The sequence below is a fragment of the Palaemon carinicauda genome, chromosome 30, assembly GCF_036898095.1.
Source record: "Palaemon carinicauda isolate YSFRI2023 chromosome 30, ASM3689809v2, whole genome shotgun sequence".
Lineage (NCBI taxonomy): Eukaryota > Metazoa > Arthropoda > Malacostraca > Decapoda > Palaemonidae > Palaemon > Palaemon carinicauda.
This window is the reverse complement of record NC_090754.1, coordinates 75,853,315-75,874,289: the sequence shown is the minus strand read 5'-3', so window position 1 is coordinate 75,874,289 and position 20,975 is coordinate 75,853,315. Positions and strand designations below refer to the sequence as shown.

At 44.8% G+C, this 20,975-nt stretch overlaps 1 protein-coding gene across 6 annotated transcripts in view; it reads right to left on the bottom strand.

The window, feature by feature from the left end:
- The window catches only part of LOC137623295 (organic cation/carnitine transporter 2-like), a 195,816-nt gene that overhangs the window by 29,549 nt on the left and 145,292 nt on the right, over window positions 1-20,975 (bottom strand). For all 6 annotated transcript variants that reach the window (XM_068354079.1, XM_068354083.1, XM_068354080.1 and 3 more), the window contains exon 9: window positions 12,922-13,136. In XM_068354079.1, the coding sequence (XP_068210180.1) occupies window positions 12,922-13,136 (215 nt within the window). The remainder of the gene's footprint in view (window positions 1-12,921; window positions 13,137-20,975) is intronic.

Genomic DNA, 20,975 nt, shown 5'->3' with positions numbered 1-20,975 from the left:
TGAACAATAAGAGTCACATAATAGATATATATCTTCTTACTTGCATTAGGGTGAACCCCAAGTGAAGGTTTCACGTCCATCTGTGATCACCATCCACCTTGATCTACATTACATACCCTTATAATGCAGAGAATAACCGACACCTTTGATAAAAACAGTTGTGTTCCATAAGAGTGTAAGATGAAATGATTTGTAGCGCTGTAACAATGGGGCCTAAGAGAAAGTGTCTAAGGACCTATGAGTACAATCTCCAAGTGTTTTGTCTCTCCCATATGCCAGCTTTGAGGAATTGTGTTACTGAGTGGTTTTTCCCGAGCGCTAGGGTTGCTGCAAGACCACGGACATCATATATTCTAGGGGGAAGGCTATTCTTGATAAAGTTATGATGCGTGGGGTACTTATAACATACATGATAGGTACCATGTGATCACCTGCTACCACTGTCAAGAGGTATGGACATTTTGAAAAAAATGGCAAGTTTAAGACTAATGATAAAAGTCTGCGGGAAATGTTCTAACTCCAGAAAGGATCACTCCTATGCTAATTGATTTACACTAGTTGCCTATCAAAATGAGAATTGAGTTTAAAATATGTACAATAACCCATCAAGTTTTCAAAACCAGACGTCCAACATATTTAAGAGAATTGCTACATATTGCGCAGCCAACAAATCATGTTGACACGAGAATAGTTACATATGGTTTTAAGTTATTGAAACCTAGATATATATCTACTTTGGGCTCTAGAGCTTTTAAATATGCTGCCCCAAGCCTATACAATAAGCTCCCACGAGACATCAGAAAGATTGAAGATATTAACGCTTTCAAGAGGAAATTGAAGACTTTCTTGTTCTGTGAGGAGTGCTTTGATAGTGACAATTTAACAATTAACGAGTAATATGCAGTGTAAAATATTGAATGCTTTCGAACGAACCTGATAAAATGACTGTGGAGGATCTATAGAGAGTAGGGGTCCCCTACTGTGTAGGACCAGAAAAACAGCCCTTAAAGTACTGTATGTAAAGGGAGAGTTTGATATAATAGGAATTCTAGGGCTTTGGCCCCTGATCGTAACCATTTCTCAAACTTTTTAATGGCATGTTCATCTCTAATGTTTTCTGTGACCACATAGCGGGGCACTGCTCCAGACCAGTGGTCAAACCAAGAACAGGCATGGAACACAGAAATAGCTGCTACAGCCACATTTGCCATTTTGGGACCTGAGAAGATGGAGGGGAGGTTGGATAGTCTATAAACTGATACAGACTGTACACGATTAGCCACGGCAGCATTAATAGGGAATGGGACTTGAAAAGCATTAGAGGGGAAGTAGAATCTTCTTTGGCAAGAAATGGCCAAGGGCAGTAACTTTGTGTACCTGCTAGCCATAGGGGAATTTTCAGGTGCTAAAACTTGCATGTTAAACAAATCTAGCATGTCTTTAGTTGGGTTAGAGAGTACCACATCAAACCTGTGCCTGGGATTTTGTGATTGCAGGAAAATACAATCAACAGCACACCGTCTGTTAACATTTTACGCGTGAGGAGGCTTATCTACGCCATCCAAACAACGGATGAGTCTCATATTTTTAATTAATTGCGATGCTTCGGAACCAGACATCGGTATCTCGAGGGGGGGCTACGTCAGCTGAGCTGGTGCCCACGCACGCAGTGAGATTTTCCCGAGAGTCATTAATAGTGATAATATTATGGTCAAGTGGTGGTTCCACTTTCAGGATAACTGGTTGTTCAACTTTGACAGTTATAGGATGATTTTTAACTTTTCCTCAGACGTCCCTTTCCCTTGCAGCCTTCATAATGTGACGGGAGTAGGAGGTGGAGAAAGAACAGGAGGAGTCAAGCTCACTCCCGTTTTAAGAGTGTTCGCCTCTAGCAGCAGAGTGCCTGACAGAAAAAAACAATTTCTTTTTCTGAACTCGATCTACGAGAGAAGAAGGATTTCATTGTTGCTTACCATCTGGAGCATCGATGACACCGGCCTCGCCTACGATGCTTAATAAAAGTGACGTCATCTGCATCAGATGGGAGTGTAACTTGTGGGAAGGGGGAAAAGCTTCCGGCACCCTTTACACTCCTAGTGTTATTAGCATTATCATTATTATTACGTGCTAAGCTACAACCCTAGTTAGATAAGCAGAATGCTATAAGCCCAAGGGCTTCAACAGAAAAAATACCACAGTGAGATAAGAAAATAAGGAAATAAATAATCTACAAGAGAAGTAATAAACAATCAAAATAAAATATTTTAAGAACAGTAACAACATTAAATTATATCTTTTATATCAAAACTATAAAAACAAATAAGCAAGAGGAAGAGAAATAAGATAGAACAGCATGCACAAGTGTACCATCAACCAAGAGAAACCTAACTCAAGACAGTGGAAGACCACAGTACACAGGCTATGGCACCACCCAAGAGTAGTGAAGAATGGTTAGATTTTGGAGTGTCCTCCTCCTAGAAGAGCTGCTTACTATAGCAAAAGAGTCTCTTCTACCCTTACCAAGAGAAAATTAGTGACTCAACACTTACATTGCTGTAGTTAACCCCTTAAGCAAAAAAGCAATATTTGGTAATATCAGTATTTTCAGGTGTATGAGGACAGAGGATAATGTGGAAAAAATAAACCAGACTATTCGGTGAACGTGTTGGCAAAGGAAAAATGAGCCATAACCAGAGAGAAGGGTCCAATGTAGTACTGTCTGACCAGTCAAAGGACTCAATAACACTCTAGTGGTAGTATCTTAACAGGTGGCTGGTGCTCTGGCCAACCTACTGCCTAAAAAGGAGGTTTGTCTGAAGGATAATATTGTTGCTGTTCTGAAAAATGCGTAATGCTTGAAGCATTAGGAAGACTGAATAGTCTGACCTATTCTTTCCACATTCTCCTCTGTCCTCAAACACCTGACAATGCCGAGATTACCAAATAATTCTTCTTCGCTCAAGGGGTTAACTACTAAAATGTAATTGTTTAGTGGCTGATTTCCTCTTGGTAAGGGTAGAAGAGATTCTTTAGCTATGGTAAGCAGCCCTTCTAGGAGAAGGACACTCCAAAATCAAACCATTGTTTTTTAGCCTTGAGTAGTGCCATAGCCTCTGTACCATAGCCTTCCACTGTCTTGGATTAGAGTTCTCTTGCTTGAGGGTACACTCAGCCACACTGTTCTATCTTATTTATCTACCTACTGTTTTTTCAAGTTTTATAGGGTATATATGAAAGATCTAATTTAATGATGTTACTGTTCTTGGTATACTTTATTTTGTTTGTTCATTGTAACAATAATAATAATAATAATAATAATAATAATAAAGGAGGAGAGAGGGAGTGAATGGGACGTGGTATTTCATTCCGAGGACAGACACCGATCAAAGTTCAGCCCCATGGAACGTCCACTTCTGCCACCTGTTCTGTAGGCATCCTACCAATGGTGGACAGGTAGGAGGAATGCCCCCCTTAGCGGGATTGTCCACACTTTCCTCCCTTCGCTCCTTTACTCTTGTTGGAGCCTCTAGGTCAAAAGGGCTGCTTAGATCCTTGCTTCTTTGAAGCTGCCTGTTTTGATGGCTGTGATCCTTTCTTATGCCCATGGCACTTGATCAGGAAGTAAGGGTGAGCAGTCACTGCCTGATAGAGGAAGAAGTCTTGGCTCGCGCCTTCCTCTATCTCTCTACAACTGCCTTGATGTTCTCCACGTAGAAGAGGGAGGGGCCATCCATCGTGGAGTTGACTTGTAAAGCTTCATAGGCTCTCCCCTAGGCACCTACCTCTGAAATTTTGAGACCACAGCATCTCATCGTCTCAAAACCCAGTTGATCCACTGGTTGACAGTGTTGTGGGCTAGGAACACCACCGTCCTGGGATCCAAGAGAAGGAAAGCAGACACTGCCTACTTCATCTGGTTGTTGGAGAAGTCCTCATTCTTACAGGTACCCAACCAAACTTATCCAAGGACATATTCTGGGCTACAGTCAGGATCTAGCGGAAGAGGTGAGGGATCATCATCAACGATCTCGTAGTACTTCATCTGTTGTACGTACGGAGGAGGAAGCAAACAAGAGGAGTTCCATAGATCTGTGGGACTGTGAGACTCCTTGACCCCTCTAGACCAAGGCAAAGCTACCTTAATTCTTAGAGGGGCTGGGGGTGTAGTAGAAAAGGTCCAGGACAGTGTCCTTCCCCTCACTTAGAACTTGATCTTGCTCCCCCAAAGGAGTTAATCTTTCGTATGTATGCAAGAGCTTGCAGAAAGACATGAACAGAGTTCTGCTCCACATGGGAGATCTTCAGGCTGGCAGACGCAGGCAGCATTCCATCAGAATGTTCCAAGCTTTCAATGAATGGTTCTTCCTCCCCCAAGCTCACATCCATAGGAGCCAAGGGTAGGTTCAGGGTCGTCATCTGTTCTAACAGAGGCGTAAAAACTCGGCGGGAGGCTGCTGTGCTCTGGTCTTAAGGAGACAGACCTAAAATCCAGCAGACACCTTCGAGCTGGCTGCTCAGGCATCAAACACCAGATCTTAGGAACGGTCTCCGCATTCTTCCGCTCCCGCGGGCTGATGTTAAAGTCCGTTCTGTGAGGAGTGAGGAATTCTCCTTCCTGTCCAGTTCCTTCAACCTTACATCATTGGAGGGCATGGAAGAAAGAGTTGGAATGTCCAACTCTGGGGCAGCCAGGTCCTGCCGATCCCAGTCTATGGGAAAGAGCTGATATTTGTTCATGAACGAAACCTCCCTAGGAAACCTGGAACCTCTGCTGGTCCTGGAGGATCTTGGGTTGGTCCTGAGACTGGCTTTCGAACTGCCTGCACTAGATTGGCAAATCATGGTACATCCTTTGAGAAAGTGACTGCATTCAAAGGGGTGCCACGAGAGTGTTTCCTAAACTTAGGTGGATTGCCTAGGAAGAGCAGAGCATAATTGGACGAGCCGTTGTGCTCTTCTCCAAGCTCCGCTTCCCTAGATAAGTGAGCTCGGTTAGCCTGCTGATCGCGCACGCTCTCCACTTACTGTAGAAGAGTGGGAAAATGGAATTGCAAATGCTACTGAAGCCCAGCATTGCTCAAAAAGTGCAATCGCTGTCCCCTTTGACGGTGAGGCGCACCTGTCCTTAATGTCTTGCAACCTGCACGTAGTTCACTGAAAAGCGCACTACCAAGGTAGCGCTCACCTGTGGCGTGTGCAGAATCCAAGCTTGACACGTTGGTGATCAAGGTATAGTAAACTTGTTGTGGTGAACATGGCGCACAGTTGGGAGTGTGTGCAAACCCTCATCAGACAGAGAAACTTTTAAAACTATCGCGCTCTGGAGAACAACACTCCAGGTCATTCTTTCTCACGTAGGAGATCAGCGAGTCACTCTCTCTCTCCTACACGTGCAGATGTTCACGTGCCAAGAGGTAAAGAAGGCTGGGGTGTTGGTGTGCACTGGTGCACATGCAGAATAGGTCCTCCATCATGAGAGGTCGAAACCACAAGTTTCAAAAAACTTGGTCTTGCAAAGTGAAACAACAGCCAGGTGGCAGAACCTGCGAGCACCCATTGTTGTCTATCTCTGAGAAGTTATGCAGGTGCTGAGGTTACAACAGCCAGAGACATGAGAGACACTTTCGGTACAAAACCTCTGGAGTATTGTGGGGAGGATCAAAATCAACCCCTGGGGAAGCAACTATGCTATCCCGCTGAGTCCCCTACCAAAGGACCTCAAGGAGCCCGTCCTTGCTCAGGGAACCTGTGAGCCCAAAGAAGGCCACAGCGGTGATTCCCCCATGAGTGAAGTTAGCACTGCTTTTCTAGGGGAAATAACGGAGTCTTCAGAACCGTAAGGTTGTCTGGGGGTCAAAGGGCCACCACTCATACTCTACCAATCCCTGGAGGAGACCAATCAAATAAGGTCAGAGTGACAGGAATGAGCCAACAGAGTTAGACAGAGAGGCTTCTTTGCCTTCGAGGATGAACTCGAAGGTGAAAAATCACTTTTTGCCTTCTTCCACTGCTTACTGTATCGCTGCCGCTGATAGGGAGGCCCACTCCATCCACTCATTACATGGAAACGCCTCCAAACATGTGTGACCCCTAGACACAGGACAAAGGCATGAGGATCTGTCTCCACAGGTGACATAAAAGTGCCACGACGGAACCCATCAATGCAAGGACAAACCCACATTCTAGATCCTCATGCACACACAATCTGGAAGAGACAGAAAGTTTTTAAGTTTTAGGGCAGTTGTTTTCAATCATAACCAAGTAAATAAGTTTGTTGGAGAAAACATCAGTACGTATAAAATGAAAAGTGACATTGTTATTAGTGCAGGTGTGAGCGGGGTGGCCAGTCTAACCCCCACTAACCCCCTCCACTGCTAACTAGCGGTTGATAGTTACGACTGGTTTCAGCCGTCACCAAAATATATTGCCAAGGTAGAGAGCGAAATTTGTATATAGTGCTGGAACAAATATGATATTTTCAATTTAAAATAAATTTTTGAATATACTTACCCAGTGAATATATATATATAGATTACGTCTCCGACGGTCGACAGATTCCAAAAACTCGCGAGCGATCGCCATGATGGCTGCCGGGTGTGCCCACCAGCGCCAACTATCGGCCAGAGGCCGCATATACTTCTCCAGGAGTTCAGTTCTTCTCAGTCCGTAGGGTCTCTATCGGGGAGGAAGGGAGGACCTTTAATTATATATATTCACCGGGTAAGTATATTCAAAAATTTATTTTAAATAGAAAATATAATTTTTAAATATAAAACTTAGCCGATGAATATATATATAGCTGATTCACACCCATGGTGGAGGGTAGAGACCAGTATTAAAACAATAAAGGCGTATATGCTCAAGAGTTTTTGACAAATATTAAAAAAACAAACTTAAGTATAGGTACCTGATAAGGAAGCTGACTCTGATGAATACTCTGCCTCATTAGTCCGCTATCCTTACAAAGCCCAGCGATCCTCTCAGGATGCTGAAAGACTCCCAGGAGCTGTTATAATCAGGGTGAACACCCCTACAACAGGACCTCATCAATACCCTAAATCTGGGCGCTCTCAAGAAACAATATTTTGACCACCCGCCAAATCAAAAGATTGCGGAAGACTTCTTAGTCTCCACATACAACCCGAAAAATTAAAAGTTTCAAGAGAAGAAAAAGGATATTGGGATTAAGGGAATGTAGTGGTAGAACCTTCACCCACTACTGCACTCGCTGCTATGAATGGTCCCAACGTATAGCAGTCCTCATAAAGAGTCTGGGCATCTTTCAATTAATATGAAGCAAAAACCGACTTGCTCCTCCAAAAGGTCGCGTCCATAATGCTTCTAAGGGATCTATTTTGTTTGAACGCTACTGAAGTTGCAACCGCTCTAACTTCATGAGCCTTAACTTTAAGCAAATTTAGATCCTTTCCACTTAAATGAGAGGGCGCCTCTCTAATCAACAGTCTAATAAAATAAGACAACGCATTCTTCGACATAGGCAAAAAGGGCTTTTTAACCGAGCACCATAAAGCCTCTGAATTACCTCGCAGCGGTTTGGTTCTAGTTAAATAAAATTTAAGAGCTCTAACTGGGCACAGAACTCTTTTGACTTCATTCCCAGTAATCTCAGATAGACTGGGAAGTTCAAACGATTTAGGCCATGGACGCGACGGAAGTTCCTTTTTGGTCAAAAAACCAAGCTGAAGCGAGCATACTGCTTTATTAGCGGAGAAGCCGATATTCTTGCTAAAAGCATGTATCTCACTAACTCTTTTCGCAGAAGCCAAGCTCACTAAGAAAAGAGTCTTGAGGGTAAGATCCTTCAGGGAGGCTGAATTCAACGGTTCAAACCTGTCTGACATAAGGAACTGCAGGACCACTTCCAAGTTCCAAGCAGGAGTAGAAATATGACGCTCCTTGGAAGTCTCGAAAGACTTAAGAAAGTCTTGAAGATCTTTGTTATTAGACAGATCCAAATTTCTATGCCTAAAAACAGAAGCTAACATGCTTCTGTAGCCTTTAATGGTAGATGCAGAAAGGGAGCGACCATTTCTCAGATAAAGCAGAAAATCTGCAATCTGCGCTACAGAGGTACTGGAAGAGGAAATAGAGGAGGACTTGCACCAGTCTCTAAATACCTCCCATTTAGATTGATAAATCCTGATGGTAGAGGATCTTCTAGCCCTCGCGATCGCTCTAGCTGCCTCCTTTGAAAACCCTCGAGCTCTAGAGAGTCTTTCGATAGTCTGAAGGCAGTTAGACGAAGCGCGGGGAGGCTTTGATGAAATCTCTTTATGTGAGGCTGACGCAGGAGATCCATCCGTAACGGTAGACTTCTTGGAATGTCTACTAGCCATAGAAGTACCTCTGTGAACCATTCTCTCGCGGGCCAGAGGGGAGCAACCAACATCAACCTGGTCCCTTCGTGAGAGGCGAACTTCTGAAGCACCTTGTTTAGGATCTTGAACGGTGGAAAGGCATAGACGTCTAGGTGAGACCAGTCCAGTAGGAAAGCGTCTATGTGGGCCGCCTCTGGATCTGGAACAGGAGAGCAATAAGTCGGGAGCCTCTTTGTCAGAGAGGTCGCAAAGAGATCTATGATGGGTTGACCCCATGTCATCCATAGTCTCTTGCACACATCCTTGTGCACCGTCCACTCCGTGGGAATCACCTGTCCTCTTCGGCTGACACAGTCCGCTAAGACAATCATCTCCCCTAGCACGAATCTCGTCAAAAGAGAGATGTTTTGAACTTTTGACCAAGTGAGAAGGTCCCTTGCGGCGACGAAAAGGGAGTGGGAGTGAGTGCCTCCTTGCTTCGAAATGTATGCCAAGGCTGTGGTATTGTCTGCATTCACCTCCACTACTTTGCCTCGAACCAGACTCTCGAAATTCCTAAACGCTAGATGGACTGCCAAAAGCTCTTTGCAGTTTATGTGAAGACTTTTTTGGTCTGCGGACCAAAGACCCGAGCATTCCAGATTGTCTAGTGTCGCTCCCCAACCCAAATCCGATGCGTCTGAAAACAACACATGGTTTGGGTTCTTGATCGCAAGAGAAAGACCTTCCCGAAGTCTGATGTTGCTGTCCCACCAAGCTAGACAGGTCTTGACTGGATCGGAGATTGGAATTGAGATCGTCTCTAAGCCCTTCTCCTCGTTCCAATGGTGGTTTAGGTGAAACTGGAGAGGGCGAAGGTTGAGTCTCCCTAGAGATAAACTGCTCCAGCGACGAAAGAGTCCCTGCTTTTCTCTCGCAAGTGACGGACTTTGAGCAGAGCTTGCTCCATCCTGGTGGTAGACGGAAAAGCCCGAAAAACTTGACTCCGTATCTCCATCCCCAAATAAAGAATAGTCTGGGATGGAGTCAGTTGCGACTTCTCCATGTTCACTAGGAGACCTAACTCTTTGGTCAGGCCCAAAGTCCATTTGAGGTCCTCCAGACAGCGATGAAGGGATGACGCCCTGAGTAACCAGTCGTCCAAATAAAGGGAGGCTCTGATCCCTGAAAAATGTAGAAACTTTGCTACATTTCGCATGAGCCTTGTAAAAACAAGAGGTGCAGGGCTGAGGCCGAAGCACAGTGCTCGGAATTGATACACCACCTTCCTGTACACAAACCTCAGATAATGTTGAGTTCGGATGAATCGGAATGTGGAAGTACGCATCCTGCAGGTCGAGAGAGACCATCCAGTCGCCCTCTCTTACCGCTGCTAAAACAGATTTGGTGGTCTCCATCGTGAATTTTGTTTTTACAACAAACAGGTTGAGAGCACTTACAACTAGCACTGGCCTCCAGCCTCCTGTGTTCTTCGGAACCAGGAAGAGACGGTTGTAAAAACCTGGGGATTGAAGGTCCGAGACTTTCACCACTGCCCCCTTTTCCAACAACAGAGAAACCTGATGATGCAACGCCTGTCTCTTTGTCTCCTCTCGATACCTGGGAGAGAGGTCGACCGGAAATTTCACTAGCGGAGGTCTTCGTACAAAAGGAATTTTGTAACCCTCCTTCAGCAACAAAATAGACTCCCGGTCTGCACCCCTCTTCTCCCAGGCCTGCCAGAAGTTGGTCAATCTGGCCCCTACCGCTGTCTGAGGACGTGGGCAGTCAGACTCTGCCACGTCAGGATCTGAAACCTCTCTTCTTACCTCGTTTGCTATCGGAACGAGAATTTCCCCTACTGGGGGCTCTGCCACGAAAAGGCGGAATAAACCTAGCCGCTGGCGTGTCAAACTTGGGTTTGTTGGCATGAGCAGAAGGCGGCAAAACCTTGCGCGCAGTCTTGGCCACCAAATCGTGCGTGTCCTTCAGAGCAAGAGATGCCGCGATATCTTTAATAAGATGTTGAGGGAACAGAGTAGAAGATAAGGGAGCAAAAAGAAGTTCTGACTTCTGACAGGGAGTAACCCCTACAGAAAGAATTCCTGCCGTGAACGTAGCCGCCAGTTCATTAGAGCCATCCCTTATGGCCTTGTCCATGCAAGACATTATTTGAAAAGAAACATCATTGTCCGATGAAGAGACCTTCTTACTTAAGGCTCCCAGGGACCAATCCAAAAAATTAAAAACCTCGAAGGCACGGAAAATTCCTTTAAGGAGATGATCCAGCTCTGGGAAGACCAGCAAATCTTCGAGCGTCTCATGGCTAGACGAGGAGGAGAGTCTCCAAGGCTTGACAAGTCTCCCTGGGCAGAGGCAGGAACTCCCAAGCTGAGAACTTCTCCCGTGTCATACCAGATGCTCGCACAAGAGGCCAATTTAAAAGGGGGATAGGTAAAGGAAGACTTTCCTAAACTTCTTCTGGTTACTAACCAGTCTCCCAACAAACGCATGGCTCTCTTAGAAGAGCGAGAGAGAACCAACTTCGTAAACGATGGAGTCGATGAAGTCATGCCTAAAGTAAATTCAGATGGCGGCGAAGGTGGAGCCGCAGTAACAAAATGATCGGGAAAAACATCCCTAAAGATAAGCATAATCTTTTTAAAGTCAAAGGATTGCTGGACAACCCTAGGCTCCTCCCCATCTGATTGAATACCCAAAGGAACATTAGCTGAAAGGGGATCATCAACTTCCTCATCAGAAGGAACATCATCCGACAAAGGTAAAGTCTTGCGACACGGAGAAAACTCAGCATGACGAGGCGGCAAAGCCTGACAGGCTACATTAACTTGCAAAGGAGTCGCAGCAAAAGTCGAGGAGACGACGTCAAGTCGAGACTGCAAAGACTGATGGTCTACGCCACGAAGGGAAAGAGGAGACTGATGATGTATGTCAAAACGAGACTGCGGCGACAGACGTTCGACGTCACATCGGGTCAATGGAGTCGGCCGATGAACGTCACGTTGGGGCTGCGGTGACTGCAGGTCAACTTCACGTTGAGACTGCGGAAACTGAAGTTCAAAGTCTGGTGACTGACGTGACTGACGGGAAACACGTTCTGAATCACGTTTAACCGCAAAGCTGACATTAGGGATAACGTCAGAGCGACGAGACAAATCTCGCTTAGGAGGTTGAAGACCTGAATCACGCTTGCCGGTATTGTGACGAACCGCAAGTAAAGGTTCCTTACGCACAGGAACATGATCATAAACTTCCATTAAGGTGGAAAGTTTTAACTGCATATCTTGCAAGACGCTCAACTTGGGGTCAACCGAACTCGAAACAGAACGGGACGTCGGTAACGCCTGTGCGTCATCGCCCTGAACGGGACCCTCAAACTCAACGCTTAACAGGAGAATAATCGTCCGATGACCGAATATGGTCGGTGCTGTCCCAATGACTACAGCCAGGACGCTGGACCTGTCCTGAAGGGACTGACTTGCGCTTCAACGGTCTTGAAACCTTACGCCAAGGTTTTTTAACAGACGAATCATCGGAAGAAGAGGAGAACTTCGTCTCTCCTGTCTTATGGTAAGGACATGCTTGAAGAGCAACGTCTGATACCTTTGAGGGAACGTCTGTTCGTTGGTTTACACCTCTCACTCCCTTAGGTCCTATGACATTCCTTCTCCCTGGGGTAGGGGAGCCTGAAAGAGGTCTCGGACAAGGCAAGCGACAAGCACAAACAGATGAATCCTCCAGCAAAACACTAAACACATTTGTTGCACTTTTCACTTTATCACTTTGACCCTTTAAAATCTTAACGTCGGACACAAGTTGATTTCTGTCCGAGACCAACGATTCGACCTTCTCACCCAACTCTTGAATGGCCATTCACATATCACACATAGAAGGTTCATTAGTGCCAATAGGGGGTTCTGAAACTACCACTACAGGAGGAGGATTAGGTTCAGGGGCATGGGAAGAGGAAAATTCTTGAGATCTAGAAGAGCTTCTTCTAACCCTATCTCTTTCGAGTTTCCGAGTATATTTATCATACTCCAACCACTCGAACTTAGACAAAACAATACATTCCTCACATCGATCCCCTAATTGACAAGATTTACCTCGGCAATTAACACAAATAGAATGAGGATCGATGGAAGCTTTAGGAAGACGTTTATTACAGTCTTTCGCACATTTACGATAGACAGGAGATGGGTCAGCCATTGTGAAAATTTCAAAGAAAGTTCAAAAAGAAAGCCAAGTTCAGCAACAATAATCAAAAAAGGGATTCAAGAGTTTTATCAAAGATACCAACACAGCGAAAGCAATAAAACCATGAACAAGTACTTCACCAATCAGTAGAAACTTGAGGTTAAGCGCGAGCGAAACCAATGCTGTCACTGCCACCGACAGAGAAGAACTGAACTCCTGGAGAAGCATATGCGATATCTGGTCGATAGTTGGTGCTGGTGGGCACACCCGGCAGCCATCATGGCGATCGCTCGCGAGTTTTTGGAATCTGTCGACCGTCGGAGACGTAAGCTATATATATATTCACCGGCTAAGTTTAATATTTAAAAAGAGAGATTCATCATACCTTCGGGGACTAGCATAATTGCTAGACCTGCAAATCCACAAGCAAAAAGAGAGACGACAGTGGTGTATCGGCGGCCCAACCACTCCATTAGAAATATCACAACAATATCAGCAGGGAGTTCCACAATACTAAGTACTGTGAAGCTCACAAAAGCATTTGATCCAATGTTCTCTGTATTTCTCATGTGTCCATCATAAGCCAATGTCATCACAATCCTGAAAACCAGAAAAGGGTAAAAGTTATTGCATATTTTACTAAAATGATAATTTAAAATGCAGATTTTCCCTTGTACAATGACTTGATAAAATACTACTATAATAATGACCTTGATCGTCTATACTAATAGATGAAAGGGGTGAAGACTTCTATAAAGTGTGAATAAGTAGCAAATATCTCACTTACAATAGTTTACCACAAAAATTCTACCCCAACCTTACCTTATCTTTTAATAGATAATAAAACCAATACACAGAAGCACTATTACTTTCTCTCTAACACAATCCATAATATATTTTAATGAAATCCGTTAAAAAAAGCAATTTTGATAATAGAATTTGTGATCTTCATACTAACCTGACATTTATATTCCTTCCTCTCCAGAAGCTCAATTTATCAACATTCACAGTACATATTAAAATTTATAAAAGTTTCCCAATTTCTTTCCTTTCAAAAGACACATGCCTGTAGTGAAGTAATGAGAGATAATAGTGGTTAATGACAAGAAGGGGTTTTTTTTTTATTTCAGTTTCAAAGTCAAACTACTTCTTGTTCTCTTAATATCACAAGTCAGTGGGGAGAAAGGTGGGCATATATATGAACAAGGGAGTATAAAAACAAATTATTACAGTACAGTATTCCGTCTATTTTGCAGCCTCAGTGGATTGCATGTTTTTGAAAATATATGTGTTTTTTAATATCGCGGGTTTTTAGCTAAATTGTGCAAACCTAAAAATTCCAATAGAAATAGCGATCCGCGACTTCTTACCTTGTCTGTGATCAGTTGAGATCTTACTAGGCATACTATTGGCTGACAGGTGGGAGTTAATTCAAGAAAGCATGGAGATTTGTATCCTGGGAACTGTGATTGGACATGGAGCATAGCGTCACCTTGCGGCATATCGCCCTGTAGCGTCTTACGAATGCGCATCAGTTGTGTTTACTGCGTGTTACTGTAACTTGTGTTCCTGTATTTAGTGGGATTTCATTTGTATTTCAAGCCTTATGATGCCTAAGAAGCAGAGAAAGATGCGTACAACGAGTTGAATGTTCGCAACATTAAGAAACAAAAAAAAAAATATCAAGAAGACTGCATCGATGACTTTCAACAAAGCAGTGAAGAGAGTGGGTACTTCCTGCAATAAGATGGTAGTAAAGATGGAATTTGCTTAAAGCTCTCATTTTCTCGCTGTAAATTTACACTCCTCTTTTCCAAAATGTGGTTGCTACACCAACAAATCCATGACCCCTCCAGAGATCTTATTGTACCTCTCAGAGTTGAGGACCTCAGAATCAAACTTTGCCAACCGTTGCTGTATCAGTGCAAGACCTTCAGACTTGTTGTAAATCTCTTGGTCTCTGGTGTTGGCTATGCCTTTCTCCTCTTCTTCAATTATCTGCTTCTCAAGCTGAATGAGGTCCTAAGCAATAAATCCTCTCCATGAGATGCCAGAAGTACTGTGACACCATCATCATCCACCTTTAAATCAAGCTGCTTACTCAGTTGAACAATTTTCTTGGCGACAGAAAATTGTCTCCTTAAAGCCACAGAGATCATTCACAAACTGGCGATAGTTTTTCCACACATAATTCAAGTTTATCTTTGTCACTTCAGCCCATAGCATAAGCAATGTTCTTCACAGCTGAAAGGATGTGGCAAGATTTCCTGATGTCTTTTAGTGAGATCCAGGTTATTCTCAGTTGCTTCCAAGAGCATAGCTAATGTTCTTCAAAGGTAATAGTCATTGAAAGAGGCAATTCCCTGTTTGTCAACCAAAAGAGAGTGGTATTAGGTGGAAGGTAACCCACCCTGATATTTGCGTCAAAGTCATCCGAGGTTGCAGGGTGATCAGGGGCACTGTCCATCACTAACAACAATTCAAATAGCAAACCCTAGTAAGTACAGTACTATTCTACTGACACAAAAAAAGTGGGAAAACCAATCTTTGAAAACAAAGTGTGTCACTCAAGGCTGAAAACCAATCTTTGAAAACAAAGTGTGTCACTCAAGGCTTCTTGTTGGATCTCCAAATGATAAATAGTTGACCTTTCTAAATGCCCTCGGGTGCCTTGGATTCTCAGCCTGATACACCAGTAGGGCTTCAAGCTTGCCGTCACCAGCCGCATTACCCTCAGAAAGCAAAGTCGGTCTCTCGTTGCCAAAATTTTGGCTGGTGTTGTCTTCTCTTCCTAAACAATGTAGATACAATTTGGCATGCACTTCCAAAATAAACCTGTTCGGCAAGATAACCCATTTCCTTAATTATCTCAACCAACACATTAGGATACCCACTTGCTGCTTCTCATCATTACTAGCAGCTTCACTTTGAACTTTAAATGTTCAACATAATTTGCATGCTCTTTAAACTGCATGAACCAACCCCTACTAGCCTCAAACTCTTCACCTTCACACTCTTCCCATTTTCTTTTTCAAATGTTAAACATTTTTTTACTTTCTCCTGGATTACCATAAGGCCCACTGGGATTCACTGACCTTCCAATCAAAGAAATAAAAATCACACCATCTCAATAATGAGACTACTTTGCTGCATCATAATTACCGTCCATTTCATAGTAAGGACTTTCCTTTTCTTTACAGGAAGTACTGTAGGTTGGCTAGGGAACCAGCCACCATTTGATATACTACCACTAGGGAGATGTTGTGTCTTTTAACTGGCCAGATAGTACCACATTGAATTCCTCTCTCTGGTTATGGCTCATGTTTCTTTGCCTACATATACACCAAATAGTTTGCTTTATTCTTTCCACATTCTCATCTGTCAACATACACCTGACAACACTGAGATTACTTAACAATTCTTCTTTCCTTAGGGGGTTAACTACTGCACTGTAATTGTTCAGTAACTTATTTCCTCTTGGTAAGGGTAGAAGAGACTCTTTAGCTATGGTGAGCAGCTCTTCCAGGAGAAGGACACTTCAATATCAAACCAGTGTTCTCTAGTCTTAGGTAGTGCCATAGACTCTGTACCATGGTCTTCCACTGTCTTGTAGTAAAGTTCTTTTGCTTGAGGGTACACTCAGGCACACTATTCCTCCTGTTTTTTTGTTTTTTGTTTTTTTTGAAGTATGTTATTTTTATTAATAAAATAAATTTTTGAATATACTTACCCGATAATCATGTAGCTGTCAACTCCGTTGCCCGACAGAATTCTATGGAGGGATACGCCAGCTATCACAATACTAGAAGGGGGTGTACTTACCAGCGCCACCTGTGGCCAGGTACTCAAGTACTTCTTGTTGACACCTCCTCAATTATTCCTCGGTCCACTGGTTCTCTCTGGGGAGGAAGGGAGGGTCGATTAAATCATGATTATCGGGTAAGTATATTCAAAAATTTATTTTACTAATAAAAATAACATTTTTCAATATTAAACTTACCCGATAATCATGTAGCTGATTCACACCCAGGGAGGTGGGTGAAAACCAGTGTACAAGATTAAAGGATAGCTAAGTATCCCATATTTCATATAACAGTTATCTCAAATAACAATGAAATAATAAGTACCTGGTAAGGAAGTCGAATAGAACCGTTACTCTGCCTCTTTATTTAAAGTTCGTCTTCCTTACTGAGCGCAGCGTTCCTTTTGGAGGCTGAATCAACCCAAAGGTGCCAAAGTACACGGGGTTGCAACCCCTACTAAAGGACCTCTACCAAACCTTTAACCCAGGCGCTTCTCAAGAATGAATAGACCACCCGCCAAATCCAAGGATGCGGAAGGCTTCTTAGCCTACCGTAACAACCATAAAAACAACAATAAAAGTATTCAAGAGAAAGGTTAAAAAAGGTTATGGGATTAAGGGAATGTAGTGGCTGAGCCCTCACCTACTACTGCACTCGCTGCTACGAATGGTCCCAGGGTGTAGCAGTTCTCGTAAAGAGACTGGACATCTTTCAGATAAAATGATGCAAACACTGACTTGCTCCTCCAATAGGTTGCATCCATTATGCTCTGCAGAGAACGGTTTTTATTAAAGGCCATCGAAGTAGCTACAGCTCTTACTTCGTGGGTCCTTACCTTCAGCAATGCAAGGTCTTCCTCCTTTAAGTGAGAATGTGCTTCTCTGATCAGAAGCCTTATATAATACGAAAGCCCATTCTTGGACATGGGTCTCGAGGGTTTCTTGATGGCACAACATAAGGCTTCTGACTGTCCTCGAATAGGTTTAGACCTCTTAAGATAATATTTGAGAGCTCTGACAGGGCAAAGAACTCTCTCTAGTTCGTTACCTACCATGTTGGAGAGGCTAGGTATTTCGAACGATCTAGGCCAAGGACGTGAAGGAAGCTCGTTCTTTGCTAGGAATCCAAGCTGAAAAGAACATGTTGCAGATTCGGTTGTGAAACCAATGTTCTTGCTGAAGGCATGAACCTCACTGACTCTCTTAGCTGTTGCAAGGCAAACGAGAAAAAGAGTCTTGAGGGTAAGGTCCTTGAAGGAAGCTGACTGGAGAGGTTCGAACCTAGATGTCATAAGGAACCTTAAGACTACGTCTAGATTCCAGCCTGGAGTGGAAAGACGACGTTCTTTAGACGTCTCAAAAGACTTGAGAATGTCTTGAAGGTCCTTGTTGGAAGACAGGTCCAAACCTCTGTGGCGGAGAACTGAAGCCAACATGCTCCTATATCCTTTAATCGTAGGTGCTGAAAGGGATCTCTCATTCCTAAGATGTAGAAGGAAGTCAGCTATTTGGATCACAGAGGTATTGGTAGAGGATATTGAATTGGCTCTACACCAGCTTCGGAAGACCTCCCACTTAGACTGGTAGACTCTACGAGTGGAAACTCTTCTAGCTCTGGCAATCGCACTGGCTGCCTCCTTCGAAAAGCCTCTAGCTCTAGCGAATCTTTCGACAGTCTGAAGGCAGTCAGCCGAAGAGCGTGGAGGTTTGGGTGCAACCTGTCTACGTGAGGTTGACGTAGAAGGTCCACTCTTAGAGGTAGAGTCCTGGGGAAGTCGACTAGCCATTGAAGTACCTCTGTGAACCATTCTCTTGCAGGCCAAAGGGGAGCAACCAGCGTCAGCCGTGTCCCTTCGTGCGAGACGAATTTCTGCAGAACTTTGTTTATTATCTTGAACGGAGGGAATGCGTACAGGTCGAGATGGGACCAGTTCAGTAGAAAAGCATCCACATGAACTGCTGCAGGGTCTGGAACAGGGGAACAATACAGCGGAAGTCTCTTGGTTATGGAGGTGGCAAACAGATCTATGGTAGGTTGACCCCACAAGGTCCAAAGTCTGTTGCACACACTCTTGTGGAGGGTCCATTCCGTGGGAATGACCTGATTCCTTCTGCTTAGGCGATCCGCTGAAACGTTCATATCGCCCTGGATGAACCTCGTGACCAGAGTGAGGTTTAGACCTCTTGACCAAATGAGGAGGTCCCTTGCGATCTCGTAAAGGCTCCTCGAATGGGTCCCTCCTTGCTTGGAGATGTAAGCCAAGGCTGTGGTGTTGTCTGAGTTCACCTCCACCACTTTGCCTAGCAGGAGGGACTTGAAGTTCAACAGGGCTAGATGAACTGCTAGCAGTTCCTTGCAGTTGATGTGGAGTAATCCTTGTTCCTCGTTCCACACTCCCGAGCATTCCCGTCCGTCCAAGGTTGCACCCCAGCCCGAGTCCGATGCATCTGAGAAGAGATGAAGATTGGGGGTCTGAATGGCCAATGATAGACCCTCCTTGAGAAGGAGGTTGTGCTTCCACCACAGGAGAGTGGTCTTCATCTCTTGGTTGATAGGGATAGAGACTGCTTCTAGAGTCGAACCCTTGTCCCAATGAGCTGCAAGATGGAATTGAAGAGGGCGGAGGTGGAGTCTTCCTAGCTCGACAAACAGGGCCAGTGATGAGAGGGTCCCTGTGAGACTCATCCACTGTCTCACTGAGCAATTGCTCCTCTTCAGCATGCTCATGATGCACTCTAGGGCTTGGCTTATCCTGGGGGCCGATGGAAAAGCCCGAAAATCCTGACTCCGAATCTCCATTCCCAGGTACACAATGGATTGGGAGGGAATGAGTTGAGATTTCTCTATATTGACTAATAGACCTAGGTCTCTGATTAAGTCTAAAGTCCAATTGAGGTTCTCCAGACAACGACGACTCGTGGAGGCTCTCAACAGCCAGTCGTCTAGGTAGAGGGAGGCTCTGATGTTCGACAAGTGTAGGAATTTTGCTACATTCCTCATCAGATGAGTAAAGACCATAGGAGCTGTGCTTAGGCCAAAACACAGGGCTTGGAACTGATAGACAACCTTTCCGAAAACGAATCTCAGGAAAGGTTGGGAGTCTGGATGAATGGGAACGTGAAAGTATGCATCTTTCAAGTCCAACGAGACCATCCAGTCCTCCTGTCTGACCGCTGCTAAGACCGACTTGGTCGTCTCCATCGTGAACGTCTGCTTGGTGACATACTCGTTGAGAGAGCTGACGTCCAGCACCGGTCTCCAACCTCCTGTCTTCTTGGCCACAAGAAAGAGACGGTTGTAGAAGCCCGGGGATTGATGGTCCCGGACTACAACCACTGCCTTCTTCTGCACAAGTAGCGACACCTCCTGTTGCAATGCTAGCCTCTTGTCCTCTTCTTTGTAGTTGGGAGAGAGGTTGATGGGCGATGTGGTCAGAGGTGGTTTGAGGCAGAATGGAATCCTGTAACCGTTCCTCAGCCAACTAACAGACTGTGCGTCTGCACCTCTCTTCTCCCAGGCTCGCCAGAAGATCTTGAGTCTGGCTCCTACTGTTGTCTGGAGAAACGGAGAGTCAGTTTTTTCCTTTAGATGTCCTGGATCCTTTCCTAGACTTGCTCCTGTGAGAGTCTGGACGGGAGCTTCCTCGGCTGGGGGCTCTACCACGAAAGGGCGGTATGAACCTCGTAGCAGGGGTATCAGCCACTGGGGAGCGATAAGTCTTGGGGACTGAGGTGGCAACCTTAGACTTACGAGCCGAAGAGGCTACAAGATCGTGCGTATCCTTTTGTATCAGGGCAGCAGACAAGTCCTTAACTAGCTCTTCGGGAAAGAGGAACTTCGAGAGCGGAGCAAAAAGGAGTTGTGACCGTTGGCAAGGTGTAATGCTGGCGGAAAGGAAGGTACACAGTTGTTCCCTCTTCTTCAACACCCCTGATACAAACAACGACGCTAGCTCGCCCGATCCATCTCTGATGGCCTTATCCATGCAGGACATTAAAAGCATGGCAGAATCTTTGTCCGCAGGAGAGGTTTTCTTGCTGAGGGCCCCCAGGCACCAGTCGAGAAAGTTGAACATTTCAAATGCTCTGAACATCCCTTTCAGTAAGTGATCCAGGTCTGAGAAGGTCCAACAAACCTTCGAGCGCCTCATAGCAGTTCTCCGAGGCGAGTCCACCAGACTTGAGAAGTCAGCCTGGGCAGAGGCAGGTACTCCCAAGCCTGGTGCTTCCCCTGTGGCATACCAAACGCTCGCTTTCGAAGTGAGCTTCGTTGGAGGGAACATGAAGGAAGTCTTGCCAAGGTGTTGTTTAGACTGCAGCCACTCCCCTAAGATCCTTAAAGCCCTCTTAGAGGATCTAGCTAGGACAAGCTTAGTATAGGAGGACTTAGCTTGTTGTACGCCCAGCGAAAACTCAGATGGCGGAGAGCGGGGAATAGCAGAGACAAAGTGGTCTGGGTAAATCTCCCTGAGTAGAGCCAAGACCTTACGAAAATCAATAGACTGTGGAGAAAGCTTGGATTCGTCCACGTCTGATGAGGGATCAAGGTGTGCCTCCTCATCATCCGACACCTCATCACCAGAGTGTAGCGAAGAGATCGGACAAGAATGCTGAACCGCAGAGTCAGAACGGGTAGG